General features: G+C 41.3%; 1 protein-coding gene and 1 pseudogene across 2 annotated transcripts in view; one reads left to right on the top strand and one right to left on the bottom strand.

Annotated features, from left to right (window-relative positions):
• SH3GL2 (SH3 domain containing GRB2 like 2, endophilin A1) overlaps positions 1–22616 on the top strand; it is a 201296-nt gene that overhangs the window by 133403 nt on the left and 45277 nt on the right. For both annotated transcript variants that reach the window (XM_004276109.3, XM_033439726.2), the window contains exons 2-3: positions 4579–4647; positions 15154–15226. In XM_004276109.3, the coding sequence (XP_004276157.1) occupies positions 4579–4647; positions 15154–15226 (142 nt within the window). The remainder of the gene's footprint in view (positions 1–4578; positions 4648–15153; positions 15227–22616) is intronic.
• On the bottom strand, positions 14281–14831 carry LOC125964700 (60S ribosomal protein L17-like; annotated as a pseudogene).

Below are 22616 nucleotides of genomic sequence, written 5' to 3'. Positions count from 1 at the left end.
TAAACAAAAACAGGGACATTAGGCAGTAAATAACTTTGCAGTAAATAACTTTGCAGGGACATTAGGCAGTGACGTATGAATCAATTTGGTCTTAAGTCTATTGAATTTCACTGATGTGATTTTCAAGGAGGCCTTTATTAAAAGTAGCTGGAGATATGGTAGTTGGATCTTCAGTGTTTGATTGAAATGCAATGCAGGGAAGAATCAGAGCTGCCACTGGAGAATGGAGTGTCTTTTGCCTAGAGTTGACAGTTAATGTGGGAGAGGATGAGTCATTGTTGGAAAGCGAGAGGCATCCTTTGGGCTGGGAACAGTGGTCATTTATTTAAGCTGTCTCCTGCTGCTGGTTCCCTTGACATTTTTCTTATTTGGCATATAGAAAAAAATAGCATGAGACAACACTACTGCAGACTCAGAATTAAGACTTAATTTAAAACGTGAGTTGATTATATTATTTATTTTCTTTTTTTGAAGAGAAAAACTATCCCTGAGTGAGATAATCAGTCTTGTTTGCCTTACTTTATGCCTCCTTTCAGTCATCTTAACATTAACATTTACAAAACTACACTGTAGTTCAGTCCACAAATCTTTCCTGAGTATGTGTTGTGAGGAATACAATGAAGAATAAGAAGGTGGTGAGATTTTCGGTTTGGTTGGAATACAGAATATATGGAGAGTGTAATAGAAAATAAGATTAAAAGTATAAGCTCTCAGGCCTTCCCTGGTGGCGCAGTGGTTGAGAGTCCGCCTGCCGATGCAGGGGACACGGGTTCGTGCCCCAGTCCAGGAAGATCCCACATGCTGTGGAGCAGCTGGGCCCCATGAGCCATGTCCGCTGAGCCTGCGCGTCCGGAGCCTGTGCTCCGCAACGGGAGAGGCCACAACAGTGAGAGGCGTACCACAAAAAAAAAAAAAAAAAAAAAAAAAGAGTATAAGCTCTCAGTGTTGTGCTGCATGGGTACAATTGAAGATTTTGAACAGTAGAGTTGTTTTTAGACAGTACAGGTGGGCATATCGACTCATTTATACTGTTTTGTTTGATTCACATAACTTTTGCTGGTATTTATTTAAATAGGGGATCAATTTCTCAAAACGCAAGCATATTAGCTAAAGTATACTAAACAGCATCGGAAATCATTCAATTCTATGAAATCTTGGTTTTAGGAACCACCTCACTGGAAAATAGTAGGGCAAAACTATTCTTAAATAAATGGTGCTAGGTGAGGAAAACAAAACTCATCGTTGGCCAAATGAGCTCAGAGAGCCTGTCTTCCTCACCATGACTCTTATACACAAAGGCAATAGAAGTTTTAGTAACGTTATTTAAAGAACAGGAGGAGAAAATGTTTGGCATACTCCTTAGGAGCGAGAAGATTGTTATTTAACACATTGTTTAATTCAATGCCTTGATATGTTTAGATCCTTTGTGACTTGGGGAAAACAATAGCCCAGAGAACAATGTGGATGTCGTTTTGAATACTCTTCTTTTTCTGTGAATCTAATTAGATAAGAAAATTTATATCAACCAAATAATCAGACCAGGACCAGTATCTACCTGTTAGCTTCATTCAGTATATTTGGTGAACTTTTCTCTCAGAGCAGCTCAAATGTCAGCTTTTGTGGAGAATAGAAAGATTCATATTTTCTCTTTCTCCCTTCCTCTCTGTCTTCCTGCCTTCCCCTGCCTCCCCCTCAGTACTTAAGCCAAATAGTTAAAGCCAGTGGACTGATGAGTTGTCCTCCATGTGAGTTACCAGGACTAGTTCTAAATTACTAATGGCCAGTGTGATCCCATTTGATACAGAGCCAGCAATTGTGGTGCTAACCTGTTGATGGATGCAAAATGGGAGGAAATTAAAATTACTCTCAGTTGAGCAATATGGGATTGAAAGTATTATATAAGCCCTTGTGCTTTTGATGAAGGTCATATTTTATGGCTTAGAGATGGCCAAAATGGGATTAACCCAAGGTTACCAGGATTCTCTAATGTTACTGTAAATGGAGACATTTCTCAGCTGCTTGGTTTTTGTGACAGTTTTGCAAATGAAAATTAAATATCTCATTCACGGGTCATGGGAGGGGTATATCTATAATGATCCTCTTCAACTAAAATGGGGCCTTGTGATATAGTGAGTTCCGTGACATCGAAAACAGACAGGTAGAACTGAGACAGTTGAGTCGGGGTTGTGTAGCTTATATTTCTTTATTGTGCAGGAGTTCACCAAGATTAGAGTTTCCCAGCCCAAATTTAACAGAAAACCACATACTTCAAGAATAAGACACAAGAGGGGGGCTTAAGTATGAGCTAAAACTGCCATCACTGAGCAAAGTGAAAGGGAGGGAATCAGTGTAAAACTAATAGTAAAATTAGTTTGGTGATAGGGAAAATTCGATATTAATAACCTTTAAGTCCCCTTCTATCCCTTTTTCTATAACTTAAACCTCAACATGCAGGTTAAGTTACTGGCACTTGGAATTCCACTAGGAGGTTCTAAACTGAATCCTAAGGCCTTCCCATCCCCATTTCTGGGTTGGTAAACATCTTTAAGAGTAGGTAAAGAAGCTGACTTCTGGGCCAGATCACAGTTGATACAGGCTTTTTAGATTTGGTGATAGTGATGCTACACAAAACCTGGATCTGTGCAGACTGTTGAAATAGTTGATAGCCATCATCACCTAGGATACAGGTTAAGTGAGAGTGCTGATGTCAAGGACCGAAGGTTAAAGCAGTGAATCTAACTCTGGCCATCTGGCCCTTTGAATCTAAAGGAACTTCGGGCAGAAGTGGCCAGCACCACGGACAGCTCTTTAGCGCTGTGGTGCAAATGCAAAGCCACCTAGGGTTTACTTGGGAAAATTGCCTTCCAGGTCCTGGTTCCGCCTCTTCCTAGCTAAAGATCCCTACCATGGACAGGCAGTTTAATTTACTCAAGCCTCAGTTTTCTCATCTGCAACATAGGAATAATGTCTGCTCTACATAGTTCTTACGGTATGCATACTGGATGATAAATTACAAGTGAAAGTACCAGTTATACAAATTAAAGATGTGAATATTGTTTTTACTAACATTTCATTTTTAATCATTGACCTTTATCTGCCTAACATTGTATTATGTTAATGAAAATTGCTAGATTCTTCTCAAAGTATGAAACAACAGTTAAATAAACGGATGGGAAAGACCAGGGTATTTAATCAGATATACAGTTTACTGGTAAGAGAACAGAACTAGGATATATTGCATGTCTTGTAGGTTCACGCACCGGTTTTTATATTTACTATGCCATTTATTTTCATAACAACTCTGTGTACCATGGCAGTCCATTCCATGCCCTTCCATCATAGCATATTCCTCCTGTTAGTGCTGCTGAGGTGAAATCTGGGCCAGAGTGGTGATAGAATTCAGACTCTTGGTTTTCCCAAGAGTAATCTCTTCTAAAGGTTTTCCTGATGGCAGAATGCAGGAGTTAAAGAAAGAACGTGTAAGGACTATACCTCAGCCCCCTATAAGGGGATATCAGAGCTTCCACGGCCAGAAAGATGGAGCCACGTATGCCAGGACCCTTTTAGAAGGAGGTAACCCAAGCTCACTTGGATGACCCAAGTTGTTACTGAGGTTGCTGCAGGTCTGGCCATGGTGGGGATCCTCTGCAAAGACCCTCAACACAGTGGCTATTAAAGGAAATGGAAAATTCTACTTCAGTATCTGTGTATGATAACTTTATGTAGCACAGTGACATCTTAGTAAAAAGCATCTAACTACCTTTACAGTTATTTTAAGAGGAATGAAATTCTGGTGTCATTAGCATTTAATATTTCCTGTCTTTGATGAAATTAAAGTATCTTCCTTGTGATCCCTTCATAATTTTTATTAGACTTAATTTGAGTCTTTATTTCAAAACAGAATAGAATATCTAATCTTTTAATGAACATGAATTCTACATGTGGAAAATGACCATTGGCATATGTAAATTGATGAAAATAAAATGTATGATAATGGGAATTGATTGGGTAGCAAAGAATTGCCCTCAGCATCTTTCCACATAGTTTATCTTATGTATATAAGGATGTAGACAGCTACAGGGAGATTTATAAGATCTGAAGATCAGCTAGGCTGATATTTTTCATACCAGTTTGATAGATGCTTGTGATTATCTGTTCAACAGCCCATTGAGGAATAGGTTGAAGATGTAGCAATTTTCCACCTAGGTAGCATTTTAGATCCATTATCAGAGGGAAATGATTATTGTATGATGCTGTTTTCCCTAGGAACTTTCAAAACGAAAACGTTAGTGATTTGATAGTTGTGTGATGATTTATATAATAGAAAGAGCACTAGGGTTGAAATCAGAAGATATAAGTTTGAATTCTTGCTTCAGTACCTACCAGATGCATGGATTTTGGTAAGTTGTTCATATCCGCTGAGCCAAAGCTGTCTCCTATGAAAATGGGACGGCCCACCTACATCAGAGAATAGTTATGAGATTGTATTAGATGATGTTTGTCAAAGTGCTTAAAACTTGTGACACATGTTTAAAAGAAATTTTATTTATAATTCCTTTTTTGGGTTATTTTCTACAGAAAGTGAGTGAGAAAGTTGGAGGAGCTGAAGGAACCAAGCTAGATGATGACTTCAAAGAGATGGAACGGGTGAGTCTTCATCACTCAGAGTTCCCTTGACATAAAATTGCCCAGCATACTAAGTGGAGAAGAGAGAAAGGAAAGGGGAAACCGTTCTCCACTGGTACCTGAGAATACATTTGTTATTCTTAAAAGTACTCTCCTTTTAGTGTATATTTTAAAACAGAAAATGTAAAGTATCTGTTTTTTTTTTACTATCCTAAGAACAAAGCCTCCATGAAGGTGAAATGTCATAATGGATTTTATCATTACTTTTCCAAATAGGGGCAACACGGAGCTGGTGTTTGAATTGTGCTGGGGTGGGACGAAAAGAGGATAAGGTGGGGAATGATGTATCAAATGTTTTGGGGAGAGTTTGAGTCACTTTCTAGCTTTCGAGAACTTTCCTGAGGGGACTGTGCCAGCCAGAGGCAGCATGTGTAGTGAACACAGTGGTGAGCCGGTCTGACCTTGGCCTGAGCTCCACTTCTACTGCCTGTTGCACAAGTCAGCATATTGCTCTGAGCTTCTCTATTTTCATAAATGTAAAAGCAGAATACAAATGCGTTCTTCAGAGACTTTTATTAAGGATTAAAAATAATATAAATCATTTAACATTCTTCCTTAAAAGATAGCAGATTCTCAACAAGTCAGAGTGGAGGTGGTGAACAAAATAAGCCTTTTTATTTTTCTTGTGACAGATGCCGTATTTTCTCTTTTACTTTTCTTTCACTTTGAGACTGTCCACAGAAAGAGATACATAGGCTTATGATGGACGGTGGGTATTGCATTGTGCAATTAATTATTTTAGATTTTAAATTGTGGATGAGTAAAGGAGCTGGGAATACAAACCCTGCACTTGAACAGAGAGGATGGCGAAAGCCTGTGATACCCAGAAACCACATTTTTACTTTCTGTCCCGTCTTTTTCAGTTTTTCTTCTGAAGAGTTCATTGATGAATACAACACATTTTTGTTCTGTACCTCCTCTGAGACAGGCATGTAGGATATAGTAGTGAACAGGATAGATAAGATTTCTGACTGCATTAAATTCATAATCTAGTGGGGAAGACAGACATTGGACAAATACTGAGCAGTGTGGCAAGGGTAACGAAACATGGCACTAGAGAAGCTTGGAACAGAGGAAACTCACCCACATAGGGTGGTCAGGGAAGACTTTCCTGATATTTAAGTGAGGATATAAAGGATGAGTAAGAGTTAGCAGAGCCTAGTGCGTTTCTAGTAAAGGAAACAGCAAGCAAGAGACAACCGGACAGGGACTTCTGTGGTGGTCCAGTGGCTAAGACTCCGTGCTCCCAGTGCAGGGGGCCCAGGTTCAATCCGTGGTCAGGGAACTAGATCCCATGTGCCGCAGCTAAAGATCCCGATGCCGCAACTAAAAGATGCTGCAAGCTACAACTAAAGATCCCACATGCTGCAACGAAGACCCAGTGCAGCCAAATAAATAAATAAATATTAAAAAAAAGAGAGAGAGAGAGAGAACTGAATACATTTGAGTTCCTGAATAAAAGATGAGTTGTTGAGAGACAGGAGTCTTGTGAAATGAGACTGTTTAGTGTTTACCTAGCTGGTATTTCTGGCTGAGTTCTTGAGATGGACCTCCCCGATAGAATAGGGAGCCTCACTGATAGGAGATTTCATGAGTCTCCAGAACCCGACACACCTGCTCAGAATGACTTGGCTTTGACTCCTCTGCTCGCCATAGTGTCCTCATAGGACCACTCCCCTCTTTATGAGCAGCCCTGTGGGTCTGTTCATTTGCACCAATCTCTGTCTACACCCAGTCTTCCTTCGTCCGCCTTATCCTTTGACGTCTCCCTCCCATCCCCACCCTGGAGGGAGTGTATAATATTCCACGTGGCCAGTGCCCTGTCACTAATGACAGATTAGGCAGGTGTTTAGGAATTTAGGACCAAGGAATCAGAATTTGAGTCCTGCTTTCAGCCTCTGCCAGGACACGAGGTAATAAGCTCGGTAGCCGACGGCCTAAACTGAGACAAACTAACTTTCTATTTCTTAAATGAGATTAAAAAGAATAAGAAATTTGGAGAACAGTGTTTATAACTGAACAACTAATTGAGCCTTTGAATCCATGCCAGTCTTGCAAAGTAATTGAAATAAAAGAGGACCTTACAAACATTTTACTTCAGGCAGAGACCCACAGACGTCCCTCTGAGTCTGTTGGTAAGGTTTATTTCTCCTGTTTCCTAGAAAATAATGAGTTTCTGAAGCTTTTATTTCAAAATCTAGATATTACCGTAATAAGGTTTTGCTGGTTGAAGAACACACTTGTGGTCTTGTATTTGGGTTTATAACTAAGTAGACTGAGAGATTTAGGTTTTAGTGAGGTGTGGAAATTGTTTATGCCGCTTCATCCCACACATCTTTTGCCTTATCTCTACTCATGTTAAATTCACATTAAAGGTAGAGGTTTCTGTGGTAATTGGAAAGCACCTGCTTTAGATTTAGACTCCAAATCTGTTCTGTTTATATGTTTATTACACACACAAACATTTGAGCTCTGCAGGTTTTCCCAAACCTGCAGAAGAATCACCTTTCCATGGTCAATTTCCTGTTCATCAAGCATTTAGAGCAGAGAGACCTTTGTTCACTGTGTTCTTAGAGGTGCAGTGAGACAACAAAATGAGATAAATTAGAGGTTTGCATCACACAGCACTACTGGGAGAGAGAAGTGGGTATTCCTAGAGGTTGCTTCCGTAATCAGCCACCGCATCCACTCTCCTGCTGAGATACAGTAAAGTCACCACGTGCATCTCTTAGCCCTTGTAGCCTTCCCGTCCTGGAGCTGACTGGGTGGACTCCTTCGGCTGTGTTGTGGCTGCAGGAACCCTGCCTGTAACCATTTCTGTCCTCCTTCTAAGTGCCTGCATGGAATTGTTTCTTTGTTCATTTTAAGTGGTATTTGTTGCTTACAAGCTTCCTCACAGACTAAATTTCTTACCATGGTACAGACATTGTGTGGATTTTTTTTCTTTGAAAAGACGCAGATTTTTTTATCAAGAGGAAGCACTAGAATTTGAGGGACCTGGTTTCTTTGAAATTTACATCAGTTGCTGCAGTGATTGTGTGTGTGTGTGTGTGTGTGTGTGTGTGTGTGTGTGTGTGTGGTGTGTGGGTATGTTCATTAATTCACATGGAATATCTGTAAATGCGTCCATGTGGCAGGCATCCTGCTAGGCACCAGGAATATAAAGATGATTAAGGTACAGTTCCTGCCTACAGGAGCTTCCAGTTTTGATGGAAGAAATAGACACATAGATTAGTGTCTTATGGGACAACGGTGCTTGATGCCTTGGGGAGTATTTTCATGGAAGACCTAACTCAGGTTGGGTAGACGAGTGGAGGCTTCCTAGAAGAAAGGGCACCTAAGCTAAATCCTGAAATTTTCTCTTGTTTCTGTGTATATGAGTGATGTAGAAAGAAGTCCAAGCCAAGGGGGTACCGTGTCTCTTTTAGGAGCCTGAAAAGTATCATGGGAAATCCCTGCTGTTGAAACCAGGAGTCCTCAAGTTGAAAGCATGGCTGTAGACCATTTTAATGAGAATGGAATTTTTCTGAAGGGGCAGCCTCAAGTTTTAAGGCAAGCAGATGTTGAGAAAGAATGGAAAGATTGTCATTCCTTATACGAGTGAGGGAATGTATTGTTTGCAGAGCAGCCTGTGGGGGAAGCGCTATAGGAGAATGTCCATGGTCATTATCTCCATATACTTAACTAGTCATTGGGTGGAGAGGAGCTAGATCCTTCTGTTTAAGCCCAAGTGGTAGGCTAGAATCAACGAGTAGAAGCTACGGGGAGATAGATTCAGACTCAACATAAGAAAGAAGTTTCTGTTGTCGGAGCTTTTTAAATAAAAAAGAGCCTTGGGGATTACTGAATTCCCCATCACTGCCCACGTTTAAAGAGAGGGTAAACCCGCGGTTCCCACATTCTGTGTGAAGCACAATAGTTGTCATCTCCTTCGAGTTTTGTGGCAAGTAATTTGTTACTAATGTCATTTTTCATAATGTCAGTCTCACTTGGATTCTGGTGATCTATCCCAAATGGGAGAGAAAGGAGTAAAGTCCCAGCCAGCATGCTCAGAGTTTCACATATCCCCGAGTGCACCGTGAGCACCTGTCATATACGTGAATGTCTTCTTCATGGGTGTGGTGGTAAAAGAGAAGCTGTGGATTACGGTACTGAGACACTCACTTGCTGGTGTGGAACTGTAGGATGGGTGGGAGCCCCAAACAAGATGAGCTTTAAAGACATTTTTCTGCTGATCCTGAAATTTAGTGAAGACTAGCTTCTTCTCAGTTACGTGTTTGCAACGTGTTTCCAAGCCAATGTTCATTGAAGGTAAATGCCTAAGAAGATTAACAAAAAAAATACATTGGGGCAGTCTCAGCCTAATGTGTTGTTTATTTTTGTTTTCAACACACAGTTCATTAATCAGGCTTTCCAAATACATAAGGTAACTGCTGTAAAGCAGAGCAGTCTGGGGACAGGTACATTAATTCTTCCATATCAGTAGGGGACTATGAAAACATCCCCTTATTGGACCAGCCTGTATCTCACTGCCAGACAGACTTTCCCAGGATACTGTTTTCATCGTGTCTCTGTGATTTGTTTAGTTAGGTGTTCTCCTTTAGGTCCTGTCCTTTAAGTGGGTGTGCATTCATTCTTAATAGGTACATTTTCTTAATTTCAGTGACAGAAAAATTAAGAATTTGAAAGATTTTCATGTTTCATATGACATTTTAACATCTCTTTTGCGTAACCACTGTAAGTTAGCCTATATTTAAGTGGGTGCTTAATTCATCTATTTAGTATTGATCACTAAACCCACAAACGGTGCTCCGTTTTAAGATGTCCATTTTATTTTTCTTAAACTCTGCTACTGTGTACCTGTGACAGCATCAGGTATAATGCAGTGTCTGATGTTGTGAAGTCATATCTTTCAGTCCTTTTGTTAGTCCACAAAGAATGCTGTGTTTTTCACCTGTGCTGCCTCCTGTGTTCAGGAAACAGTGACTGCTCCTTTTCCAATGGGGAAGGGTAATGTTCAGATGCCTCAAAACAATAGCCCCATTCTAGTCAATCTGGTGCCTTTCAGTTCTCTTGTATCTTGTCTCTAAAGACCGAGACAGCTGGTGAAATGATGGGCATCCGTAGATTCAGCGTGGCATGCCTTTATGAAAGTAGAACCTTAGCGCAGGGAGCAGCAAACTTTTTCTGTAACTATATTAGGCTTTGTGGGCCAGAGGGCGTCTGTGGTCTGTGTTGCAGCTCCTCACCTCTGCTATTGAAGAGCAAAAGCAAGCATCAGTGGTATTTGAATGAAGGAGCATGGCTGTGTTCCAATAAAATTTACCCAAGGACACTGAAATTTGCATTTTGTATAGTTATTATGTGCAACAAAATAGTCTTCTTCTTTTGAATTGTTCCAGCTATTTAAAAATCTAACAACGGGGGCTTCCCTGGTAGCACAGTGGTTAAGAATCCACCTGCCAATGCAGGGGACATGGGTTCGAGCCCTGGTCCAGGAAGATCCCACATGTGGCGGAGCAACTAAGCCCGTGCACCACAACTACTGAGCCTGTGCTCTAGAGCCCGTGAGCCACAACTATTGAGCCCAGGTGCTGCAACTACTGAAGCCTTGCACCTAGAGCCCGTGCTGCACAACAAGAGAAGCCACTGCAACAAAGAGTAGCCCCGCTCGCCGCAACTAGAGAAAGCCCGCGCAGCAACGAAGACCCAGCGCAGCCAAAAATAAATAAATATTTTTTTTTAAAAAGGAAAAAATCTAACAACAGGCAGTGGCCCAGATGTGGCCCGCCGGCCATGGTTTGCCAACCCTTGACTTAGCATGAAGAAGGGAAATGTTATAGTGAGTAAAGCGGGTTGAGAGAGCTGTTTCTCTCCCTACTCATAGTTGTAAATTACAAGACTGGATAGTGGAGGAAGAACCTGCTAATGTATTGAGTTGCTAAAATCTTGCTAATGAGAAAATTGAAGTAAAAAGACCAGAGGAATATGTGCCTATGCTTTTACTTTGAGGAAAAAAACCCAGAACTTATTTCGTACAGATAAGTTTTTATTTCCTGCAAACATGCCTGTATCTTATATAGTTAGCTTCACCTCCACCAAACAGCCTTCCCTAATGACTCCGTGCCCCAATCCAGACAAGGGTGGTTGAAGAAACAGAGGCTCAGGTGCTCACAAAAATGGAAGTTGCCGTTTGGGACACATCAAAACTTGTTTTCAAGCAGTAGGAAAATTTGGGCATTAAGGAAATCATTAGGTACAATGTCATAAGTTCAGAATTAAGCTGTGCTGTTCTCAAACGGGAGTAAGCTCTTGCCAGTTATAATAAATTATTTAAGTGGAAAACTTCTTAGTTCATGGTAGTTATACTAGGCCTGTTAATAAGAGGGTGTATGGTTGGACATTGACAGTTGCGGTGTATAAATAGTGTTCCTAGCAAGAGCCTGACAAGGAGCGTTTAAGGTTCTCACAGGGTGATGGCCTCACCTTGTCCACGGCTGACACACTATAGTTTTGTTTAACAAAAAGAGTTCTGGACAAAAAGAGGACAGAGATGGAGAGAAGTTGGACGTTGGTCAGCCTCCTACTGGCTGATGTCATCGGGCGGTCCAGTTCCTCCAGCATTCTTCCTTGGAAACCGTGTCTGATCCATGACCTTTGGAACTGTATTTCTTCCCATGATAGCTGCTTGGGTTGTGTGACCTCAGAGAATTCATTTCCCTTCTCCAGGTTCAGACTGGCATATTTAAAAAATCAAGGCTTTGGACTGGATGCTCTACTGGCCTTGTTCTCTTATGTTTATTAAGTCTGTCAAGTGTCAAATCAGGAGTAAGATCCTAGTAAATGAATTTGCTAGTAGCTCTTGCCTGTTTGGTGTATGTCCTGAAAATGCATTCCGCAAATTATTATATTGGATAAAGTTGTTTTCAGAGGTGGATTGCAAGTGAAGGTTATTTTATGCTCTGATCAAAAGGGTTTAGCTAGAAATTTCTCTAGATTGATATCTAGATCAGGTACCTGAAAGTGTTGAAGGAATCTGCCTCAGTGGGCACAAGATCTGGGGTTGTATGGGCTCTTCCCTGGGAGACTTTGGCCAAACCATGGGGGACACTGAGTAGTTTTTATTCTCATTCTTCTTCTAAGGTTGAATCCCACTTTGGGGACCAAATGCAATGCTCTAATATTGTTGTCTCCAGCGTCTCTGTGCCTCCCCCAAGACCACTGGCTTTTGCCAAGCTGATAGCTTCTATGTATAGAGCCTGAGTACTTGGGCGGTCTATTTACAGAACCCAGAAGGGAAAAGGGGTTTCATTTCGCAAATGAGAACCACTTTTCATGCTTTCCTTGCTGACTTGCCCATGGACCACTCCAGATATACACTACTAGCACCCAGCCTCTGTAGAGAAGCCAGTGTAACTGAGGGCATGTGGTCAAACAACTTAGCCTGGGACAGCCTCCCTTTTGCAGAGGCCCAGGGTAGAATAGTTCTTGTGAATGAGTTTCTGTAGACTTTCAGGACTTTCAGAACAAAACCAGAAGGTGAGCTGGAAGGTGCTTTCCTCCTGGTCCTGTGTGGTTGGCCTCTGCCAGGTCTCCAGCTCCATCTAGGAGATGGTACAGAGAGCTTTGCAGCTCTGACTTGGTGTCTCTCTTCAGGTCAGGAGATGTCCCTGTTGCCTTTTCGTGCTTTCAAGAAGTATTGGGTGGTAGTTAACAACACATATGCTGGAGCCGGAATTGGGCAAGTTTCTTAACCTCTGTGTATCTGTTTCATAAGGCTTCTGAGGATTTAGTATGTAAAGATATTTAAAGCCCTTGGAACAATTTCTGACAAATATAAAGCAGTTTATGATGATGGTGATCATGATTATTACTGAGGGTAGAGATGGGGGAAAGTTAGAAATTGGTTCGCTGCCTCACATCAGATGAGTTCAGAATACCAAGTGGTCACTGGCCAATGCAGTCCCTCTGGCACTCTCCCTTAGAAACTTTGACCTTTGGAACTACTTTGCTTCCAGTCATAGCCACATAGGACATTTGGATACATTTGACATTGAATGCTTTAAGCCCTGTCATATAGTCAGCAGAAGATCTGTGTTTTTGTCCTATCACACACGTAACCTGGACTTTCAGCCTGTTTTTTTCTGCACACACCCTTTGACTTCATTTCCATTACATTGAGTGCATAGTGGTTGGTTGGCATGTTGGTAATGCTTCCAGGACCTCTGTGTATGGCCACACAAGTTCTGCACTGTAAAACTCTGGGGGACCACTATTTATTGCAGAACTAAATACTACTTAGCCACATACTCAAATCTAAGATGTATTGAAAACTGAAGTTAACCAAAAGAATGTGGTACAGGGTTCACATGTGGGCAGGCATCTCTTATAAATAGGAATGCTTTTTAAGGTAATTTTATACCATGATGACCTCATAAGAAAAAATGTTTCCTCTATTAATCACAGGAGTAGCAAGCTCCTTACACACACAGTAATCTGACTGCCATGGAAGGGGAACTGATTAAGTATTGAAAAACAAAGCTGAAAGATAAAATCTTCTGGTTATGGTTTGGTTTCTGATTATGAAAGAGAAGAAGGCTTACACACGTAGAAAACAAATATATGGATACCAAGGGGGAAAGGGGTGGGGTGGGAGGAACTGGGAACTGGGATTGACACATATATAGTACTGATACTATGTATAAAATAGACAACTGATGGGCACATACTGAATAGCACAGGGAACTCTACCTAATGCACTGTGGTAACCTAAGTGGGAGGCAAGTCCAAAAGGGAGAGGATACCTATATGTGTATGGCTGATTCTTTTGTTGTGCAGTGGAGGCTAACACGACATTGTAAAGCAACCATATTCCAATAAAAATTAATAAAAAAAAGGAAGAGAAGGAGGCTTGCCCCATCCATAAAAGGTTGATTTTGTATGTAGGTGCAGTAGGTTACAGAAAAATTGGAATTGAGGGAGGAGCCCTTGAACTCTAAAGAAAACAACGAAGTCTCCTTGAACTTAATTGAGATCTGATATTCCGCCATCAAAAATTAATTCCCTTCATTCATACTTACGTATTCCATGTACATATCTTGGATAGGAGGATGCACTAATTTTCAGTAGTCATTTACCCTGCAGAGTGAATGAATGGACCACACGTGTTGATAAGGAAAGGATTTCATGGGGGAATGTAGAGAGGACCTCATTGCACGGCCTCTTCATGTGGTAAAAAGGGTGCAACAGAGAGAGGACATGGTGACCTGCTGAGTGCAAATACTGACCATTCAGAATTTTGCAAGGATAGACTCTAGGACCATGATTTTAATTTAGAGTTAACCAAAAGTTCAAGAACTGATTAGAAGTGTTTGCTCAAGATTTTTATGTACTCGGGATGTTCTCAGAAGTTAAATAAAAACTTTCCCTCTCTTACTTGAACAAACAGAGTCGATGTGGCATGTTTCTTTCTTTAGAACAGTGAAACATGCCACCATGCCTGGCCCTGTGTAGACATCCAGTAAATGCCTCTGGGGCAAAATATGTTTCATAGCTCCACATTTTTAAAAAATTTATATTTATTTTATGCTGAATTTATTCCTGGGTCATGTATTTTTGTTTCTTCAGTTTCTTTTGGGACATCTTCTTCTGTGCAACCTCCTCTTCAGGTTTAGGTACAATTTGCTCTTTTTCAATCGGGATCATCTTAGTGTGGCAGAGAGGGCTCAGGTAGGGGTTAACCTGTCCATGAGCTCTGTAAGTCCAGGGCCCATCTCGGATTCTGTTCCCCTGGATGTGCTCGATGCCAGAGACGCTACATCAAAACCCTTCAGTGTAACTTTACTCTCCGCATTTTTAAGCATGTGCGGCAAAAAATTCACTCTTTTTTGGGTCATGGACCCTCTGTCCAGCCCCACTCTTTGACCTGGATGGATACGCCAGCCAACTCCAACACTGTAATGATGGAATAGCATGCGTTGCTTCTGTAAAGTGACATCTTTCAGAGACTTGGTGGCTTTTTGGATATGCCTACCCTCTATGGCCTGGCCAGCTTCATGGGTGTTCTTAAAGTGAACATGAAGATTTGAACCTCTTGATTTGCAAGATTTTGTGGGGTTTTCTGTGTCAAGTGAAGAGTGAACCATTCTCAGAGACCACATCAGGCAACTTCCAGTGAGAGGAAGCTATATCCACATTATTTTACCAGGAGATAAGGAAGTATATTTTGAAACACATTTTAGGAAATTAGTAGGTTCCTTTCTGGGTAAATGGGCTTTCCAAGTCTTGATGGAACACAGCTGAATGCAAAGCCAGTGGTAATTCTGGCAGCTCTGTGAGCCCCTCACCTTCCACCGCAGGATTTCGTGCTCGGTTGTACCACCAGTGGTTGTATATATGCTCAAGCAAAAACTACGTTTCTAAAGCTAATAATTTGCATCATTTAGAATATTTATTTTCTCATTTCAGAAAGTGGATGTCACCAGCAGGGCTGTGATGGAAATAATGACTAAAACAATTGAGTACCTTCAACCCAATCCAGGTAAGGGCTCGTTTTATACTTGCAGGGGTATCCCTCCAGGTAACTTTTCGTTTCTCTTTGGTAGACAGGCTAGGTTTGGTGTGCTTCTGCTTGCTCTGTCCTCCCTTCTGGAAGTTCAGTGGCTTCAGGTGGAGCATTTCGACCGGGAAGGGAGGGCTTTTTAGGTTCACACAAGTACTGGAGGCTTCCGTGATACTTTATCTGACTGTAGTGTAATTAACAAACAGCACTGTGTGGACAGCGTGGGTGGCACATGATGTCAGGGTAGCTGCAAGCTGTTATGAACTGAACACTCATTTGAAAGGGATTGTAAGAAAGTAAATTGGGAGAATTTTCAGATAAAACATAGTAATTCACCAAAGGTGTGAAAAAGTAGGAAGTTGAATGGTTTTTGTGAAATACAGAGGGTTTCTGTCCATACGCATCTCTGAAGTCTTTGGAGGGTTGTTCTTTGTTCTGATTTTTCTCCAAGCACATCACAGATCAGCACTTTTCTTGCTAACCTGTTACACTCTTAAGAGAAGGGAGTTATAATAGAGATAATGGAGCTGTACCTTGAAAAGAGAATCAGGCAGAAGTGGGGTGATCTCAAAGAGCACAAGGTGTAACAGCAAAGCAGCTGATACTCTAGACCTCCTCAGCACTCTTCCTGAGTAGCAGTTCCTAACTGCAGAGTATAGAAACTTGAAGCAAGTTTGAATATATTTAAGTAAAACGTATGAATATTGGGAAAACTGCGTATCTTGAGACCAGTTTCTTTGGGAGTTTCAGGTTGAGATTCCTGTGTCTTTGGTGGTCCTAGGGGAGATGGTTCAGGCACTGTGTCAGCCCCACTGTGTTTGGAATCTGAGCGTTAATGGGTGAGAGATAAGAAAAGGAAATACGTGGGATAAGAGGAGGCAGACAAGCAGTCAGTGCTGACCAGCTCCCTACTGCCTTCTGCTGCTGCTGGTTGCAGCTTTCGTTCAGCCCAAACTGTGGGAATAACATTCTCAGTTTTTTTAAAAACTGCATCAGAGATGGGATTATGTGAGGAAGGAAAATATTGAAGTAAGTGATAAGCCATAGGAACCAGGCCTTTAACTGATAGTAGACCAAATTGTTGGCAAATTAGACAACGAATAGCAAAAATGAAGTTTCCAATTTTTGCTTGCAGCCTTCTTCATGACCTCTGTATTCCACAGAGATTCAAGGATCTCTTATCTAAGAGATCTTCACCTGTTCCTAAGTATTTAAACAACTGTGATAGGTCAGTTTTGAAAAGAGAACTGCTCACCCCAAGTCTCACGGTAAGAAGTCATTGTTTAGGGAAGGATGTTTTTGTCTTTGTCTTTGAGTAGAATCTTGAAGTGCTCCCTCATTTCCTGGGATTTACGCATGGATGGTGCTAGGATTACTTAGCCCTGCTGTTGTAGGGCTAATATATATTTTTTAACATCTTTATTGGAGTATAATTTCTTTACAATGTTGTGTTAGTTTCTGCTGTATAACAAAGTGAATCAGCTATACAAATACATATATCCCTATATCCCTTCCCTCTTGCATCTCCCTCCCACCCTCCCTATCCCACCCCTCTAGGTGGTCACAAACTCCCTGTGCTACGCAGCTGCTTCCCACTAGCTGTCTGTTTTACATTTGGTAGTGTATATATGTCCATGCCACTCTCTCACTTTGTCACAGCTTACCCTTCCCCCTCCCTGTGTCCTCAAGTCCATTCTCTATGTCTGTGTCTTTATTCCTGTCCTGCCCTTAGGTTCATCAGAACCATTTTTTTTTTTTAGATTCCATATATATATGTGTTATCATGCAGTATTTGTCTTTCTCTTTCTGACTTACTTCACTCTGTATGACAGACTCTAGGTCCATCCACCTCACTACAAATAACTCAATTTCGTTTCTTTTTATGGCTGAGTAATATTCCATTGTATATATGTGCCACATCTTCTTTATCCATTCACCTGTCGATGGACACTTAGATTGCTTCCATGTTGTAGGACTAATATTAAGTGTATGGAAGGAGAGGGAAAATATAGTATTTACTGAGCACTAATGCATTTTCATTATGTCGCTAGTTATATACACTGTCTTCTCTCTAAAAGTAGCTGTTTTTTTCCTGATTATAAAAAGAAAACGCAGTTGAAAAATTCATAGTATAGCAAAGAAACTAAAAATCCATGAACACAGATCTTCGGTGGGGACCCATCTGTGTTCCTGAGTATAATGGAATTCAGGTGTATGGAGGTATGCTGTGTTGAGTAGGTTGTCCCTCAAAATCCAGGGCTACCCAGAACCTCCAAATGTAACTTTATTTGGAAATAACATCTTTTGAGATGTAATCCGTTAATGATCTTGAGATGAACTCATTCTGGAGTTAGAGTGGGCCCTAAATCCAACAACTGGTGTCCTTATAAGAAGAAGAGAAAACACAGAGAGACACAGGGCAGAAGGCCACCTGAAGACAGAGGCCAAGATTAGAGTGATGCTGCCACAAACCAAGGAATGCTGGGAGCCACCAGAGCTGGAAGAGGCGAGGAAGGATTCTCCCAGAGAGCCTCAGAAAGAACCAACCCTACTGACACCTTGATTTCAAGTGTCTTGAACTGTGAGAGAGTAAATTTCTGTTGTTCTAAGCCACACAATCTGTGGCAATTTGTTATGGCAGACCTAGAAAACTGATATAGTAGGCTAGCCTAATTTTCCTCGGGAAAAAACAAGGGCCAGAGAATTTAAGAAACTTTCCCAAAGTTACACACCTAGGAAGGGACGAAACCAGGATTGGAACCCAGGTCTGATGCCCCCGAGCCCAGGAACTTTCCATTGCACAGTCCTGCTTCTGAGAAGAATGGGTTCTTCATTTAGGTGCAAAGGGTACTTTACTTTCAGAGTGGATATGACAGAAATCCAGAAAGGGAACAAATTGTGGGGTTGAGCCTTATTTTTATTTTAATAAAAAAGATAGCAGGAGGAGGTAATTGGGGGAGATTTGAAGTTTTAGAAATGACGTATTTTTAACAGAATCCTGAATGTGCTTATTAGCTACCAACATATTGGTTTTCTGGCTATTTAAAAATTGAACGAACATCTGCCACCACGGAGAACCATTAAGGCCGTCACCAGGCGATCACAAGTTGGTTTCAGAAAAGCAGTTATATGTGGGCAGGGCACATATTTATACAAATAAGTGTCATCTACAAGGGTCCAGAGTAAAACAAAATTTCATATGCTCATTCTTCAGAATTTAGATAATTTGTGTTTAATTGGCTTATAATAGATATGACTTAGTTCCTCCATGAATTTCTTGCCCTGAGAGCAGACACTGGCTAGAGCTCCTGAAAGGTGGCTGATCCAGTACACTTGTTCAGAATGCAAGTGTCCTCGAGAAGGGGACACAAGATTCTAGCCAACACCCAGAGGCTCCCAGGCCTTGGGCACAGAAGAGCAGAATATTCCCAAACTCATGCTGTTTGATAAATGCTTTGACCACTCAGCCTCTCTGTGACCCCAGAAACTGGGTGAACCAATATGGATCACTGGTTTCTGGTCCTGAATAAGCAAGATCTGGCCAGGGTCAGGATAGGGGCTTATGCAAAGTAACAAATTTACCTGGACAGGCCAGTAGGATCTGTGGAAATGAATGCTTTGAGGGTACTTGGAGAGTATCTTGTATTTGATTCATACTCTAGGATGCATTCTGGCTTTCACATCTTGTGGTTATGGAGCATACACATCTGTATAGTCTTGAAACTCAATTCCTATTGAAATGATGACCAAAGAGAGTTGGATTACTTTTCTTGAATCTGTAGCTGTGCTCTGTGTAGGCACCCCCATCTGCTCTTGCCCACCTCCGGAGTGATATTTTAAAAGGCGGACCTGATCATGTCATCATCTTGCACAAAACCCTTCAATGGATTTTCACTGCTTTTAGGATTAAGTTTTACCATTTTTAACAAGGCTCAAAGGGCCCTCCCTACATGGTCAGCCTGCCCTTTCCCCTCTACCTTGCCAGGCAAACAGTCTCCTCAGGTCCAGCATCAAGGTCATTTAGAAAGAAGCCTTCCTGAAGCCCTGACTGCATTAGGTTCCACCGTCAATGACCCTCTTATGGACTTCCCTGGTGGCGCAGTGGTTGAGAGTCCGCCTGCCGATGCAGAGGACACGGGTCCGTGGAGCGGCTGGGCCCGTGAGCCATGGCCGCTGAGCCTGTGCGTCTGGAGCCTGTGCTCCGCAACGGGAGAGGCCACAGCAGTGAGAGGCCCGCGTACCACAAAAAATAAAAATAAAAATAAAAATTACCCTCTCATGATCCCAGCTGCTTTTCCCTGGTGGCACATGCCACACTTACTGAAATTGCATGGTGTGTGTGCTTTGGTTTGTCCTCCCCTGTAAGGACAGGGCTCTGCCTGTCTTATTCCCCACCATCCCCCCATATGCCCCCAGGCCCCAGCTCAGTTCCAGGCAGCCCAGTGACATTTGGATATTTGAAAAAGTGGATTATGGAGCACAGTTGATACTCAGTGGCTAATGTGATAAAACTGCTATAATGTAAAGGAGAGAAGGAGAAACTCTTCCTTTCCCCTAGCCCATCAGCTCTACCCATGTAACCAACATTTATCAAATGCATTTACTTTTATACAAGGACCTATGCAATTCTATATATAGTGGGGGTAGATACAGAACCAAGATTGGGCCCCTGCCCCTTGGGACCTCACAGTCTAACAGCATAAAGTATGTGTACTCTGAGGAGAGCTGTACAGAGGCCTTCATGGCTAATTCCTTCTGGAAATTCCAGCTAACTGATGAAGTGAGGAGGGGTGAGTGAGGTCACAGGCCTGCAGGTGTGGCCTGCAAAGGCAGGGCTTTCGAGGACATAGAACAGAGAGCTGTATAAAGTCTTTCAGCTTGACTGTGAAATGATTCTGACAGGAACAACATAAACCAGTACAGATTTCCAAGCTGCTTAGATAAGAAACAATTTGAATGCGAGAAGTCCTGTGTACTTCTACTGATTGTGAGCCCCTATTCTCATGGTATCTAAGAGCAAAGATCATCAGAGAAGATATAAATCAGTTTTCTTTTTTTTTTAATGAATTTTTAAATTTTATTTATTTATTTTTGGCTGCATTGGGTGTTCCTTGCTGTGTGCAGGCTTTCTCTGGTTGCAACGAGCAGGGACTACTCTTCACATTGCGGTGTGCGGGCTTCTCATTGCAGTGGCTTCTCTTGTTGTGGAGCACGGGCTCATGGCACATGGGCTTCAGTAGTTGTGGCACATGGGCTCAGTAGTTGTGGCTCGCTGGCTCTAGGGCGTGGGCTCAGTAGTTGTGGTGCACGGACTTAGTTGCTCTGTGGCATGTGGGATCTTCCCGGACCAGGGCTCAAACCTGTGTCCCCTGCATTGGCAGGCAGATTCTTAACCACTGTGCCACCAGGGAAACCCCAAATCAGTCTTCTTATATGAGTATTCTGATGCTTGTGGGGGGAAAATAAATCAGCAAATAAATCAGCAATGTCCAATAGAAATAAGATGCAAGGCACATGTGTAATTTTGAATTTTCTAGTAGCTATATTAACGAAAGTAAAAAAGAAAGGTAGAGAAGAAGCAAGAAGAACTACAATCCTGCAGCCTGTGGAACAAAAACCACATTCACAGAAAGATAGACAAGATGAAAAGGCAGAGGGCTATGTACCACATGAAGGAACAAGATAAAACCCCAGAAAAACAACTAAATGAAGTGGAGATGGGCAACCTTCCAGAAAGAGAATTCAGAATAATGATAGTGAAGATGATCCACAACCTTGGAAAAAGAATGGAGGCAAAGATCGAGAAGATACAAGAAATGTTTAACAAAGACCTAGAAGAATTAAAGAAAAAACAAACAGATGAACAATACAATAACTGAAATGAAAACTACACTAGAAGGAACCAATAGCAGAATAATTGAGGCAGAAGAACGGATAAGTGACCTGGAAGAGAGAATGGGGGAATTCACTGCTGCAGAAGAGAATAACGAAAAAAGAATGAAAAGAAATGAAGACAGCCTAAGAGACCTCTGGGACAACATTAAACACACCAACATTCGAATTATAGGGGTCCCAGAAGAAGAAGAGAATAAGAAAGGGACTGAGAAAATATTTGAAGAGATTATAGTTGAAAACTTCCCTAATATGGGAAAGGAAATAGATAATCATGTCCAGGAAGCACAGAGAGTCCCATACAGGATAAATCCAAGGACAAACACGCAAGACACATATTAATCAAACTATCAAAAATCAAATACAAAGAACAAATATTAAAAGCAGCAAGGGAAAAACAGCAAGTAACACATAAGGAAATCCCCATAAGGTTAACAGCTGATCTTTCAGCACAAACTCTGCAAGCCAGAAGGGAGTGGCAGGACATATTTAGAGTGATGAAGGAGAAAAACCTACAACCAAGATTACTCTACCCACTAAGGATCTCATTCAGATTTGACGGAGACATTAAAAGCTTTACAGACAAGCAAAAGCTAGGAGAATTCAGAACCACCAAACCAGCTTTACAACAAATGCTAAAGGAACTTATCTAGGCAGGAAACACAAGAGAAGGAAAAGACCTACAATAATAATCCCAAAACAATTAAGAAAATGATAATAGGAACATACATATCGATAATTACCTTAAATGTAAATGGATTAAATGCTCCAACCAAAAGACATAGACTGGCTGAATGGATACAAAAACATGACCCGTATAAATGCTGTCTATAAGAGACCCACTTCAGACCTAGGGACACATACAGACTGAAAGGGAGGGGATGGAAAAAGATATTCCATGCAAATGGAAATCAAAAGAAAGCTGGAGTAGCAATTCTAATATCAGACAAAACAGACTTTAAAACAAAGACTATTACTAGAGACAAAGAAGGACACTACATAATGATCAAGGGATCAATCCAAGAAGAAGATATAACAATTGTAAATATTTATGCACCCAGCATAGGAGCACCTTAATACATAAGGCAAATACTAACAGCCATAAAAGGGGAAATTGACAGTAACACAATCATAGCAGGGGACTTTAATACACCACTTTCACCAATGGACAGATCATCCAAAATAAAAATCAATAAGGAAACAAAAGCTTTAAATGATACATTAAACAAGATGGACTTAATTGATATATATAGGACATTCCATCCAAAAACAACAGAATACACTTTCTTCTCAAGTGCTCATGGAACATTCTCCAGCATAGATCGTATCTTGGGTCACAAATCAAGCATTAGTAAACTTAAGGAAATTGAAGTCGTATCAAGTATCTTTTCTGACAACAACGCTATGAGACCAGCTATCAATTACAGGAAAATATATGTAAGAAATACAAACACATGGAGGCTAAACGACACACTAC

This window comes from Orcinus orca, chromosome 6, assembly GCF_937001465.1.
Source record: "Orcinus orca chromosome 6, mOrcOrc1.1, whole genome shotgun sequence".
Taxonomy (NCBI): Eukaryota; Metazoa; Chordata; class Mammalia; order Artiodactyla; family Delphinidae; genus Orcinus; species Orcinus orca.
This window is presented reverse-complemented; position numbering and strand designations above follow the sequence as displayed.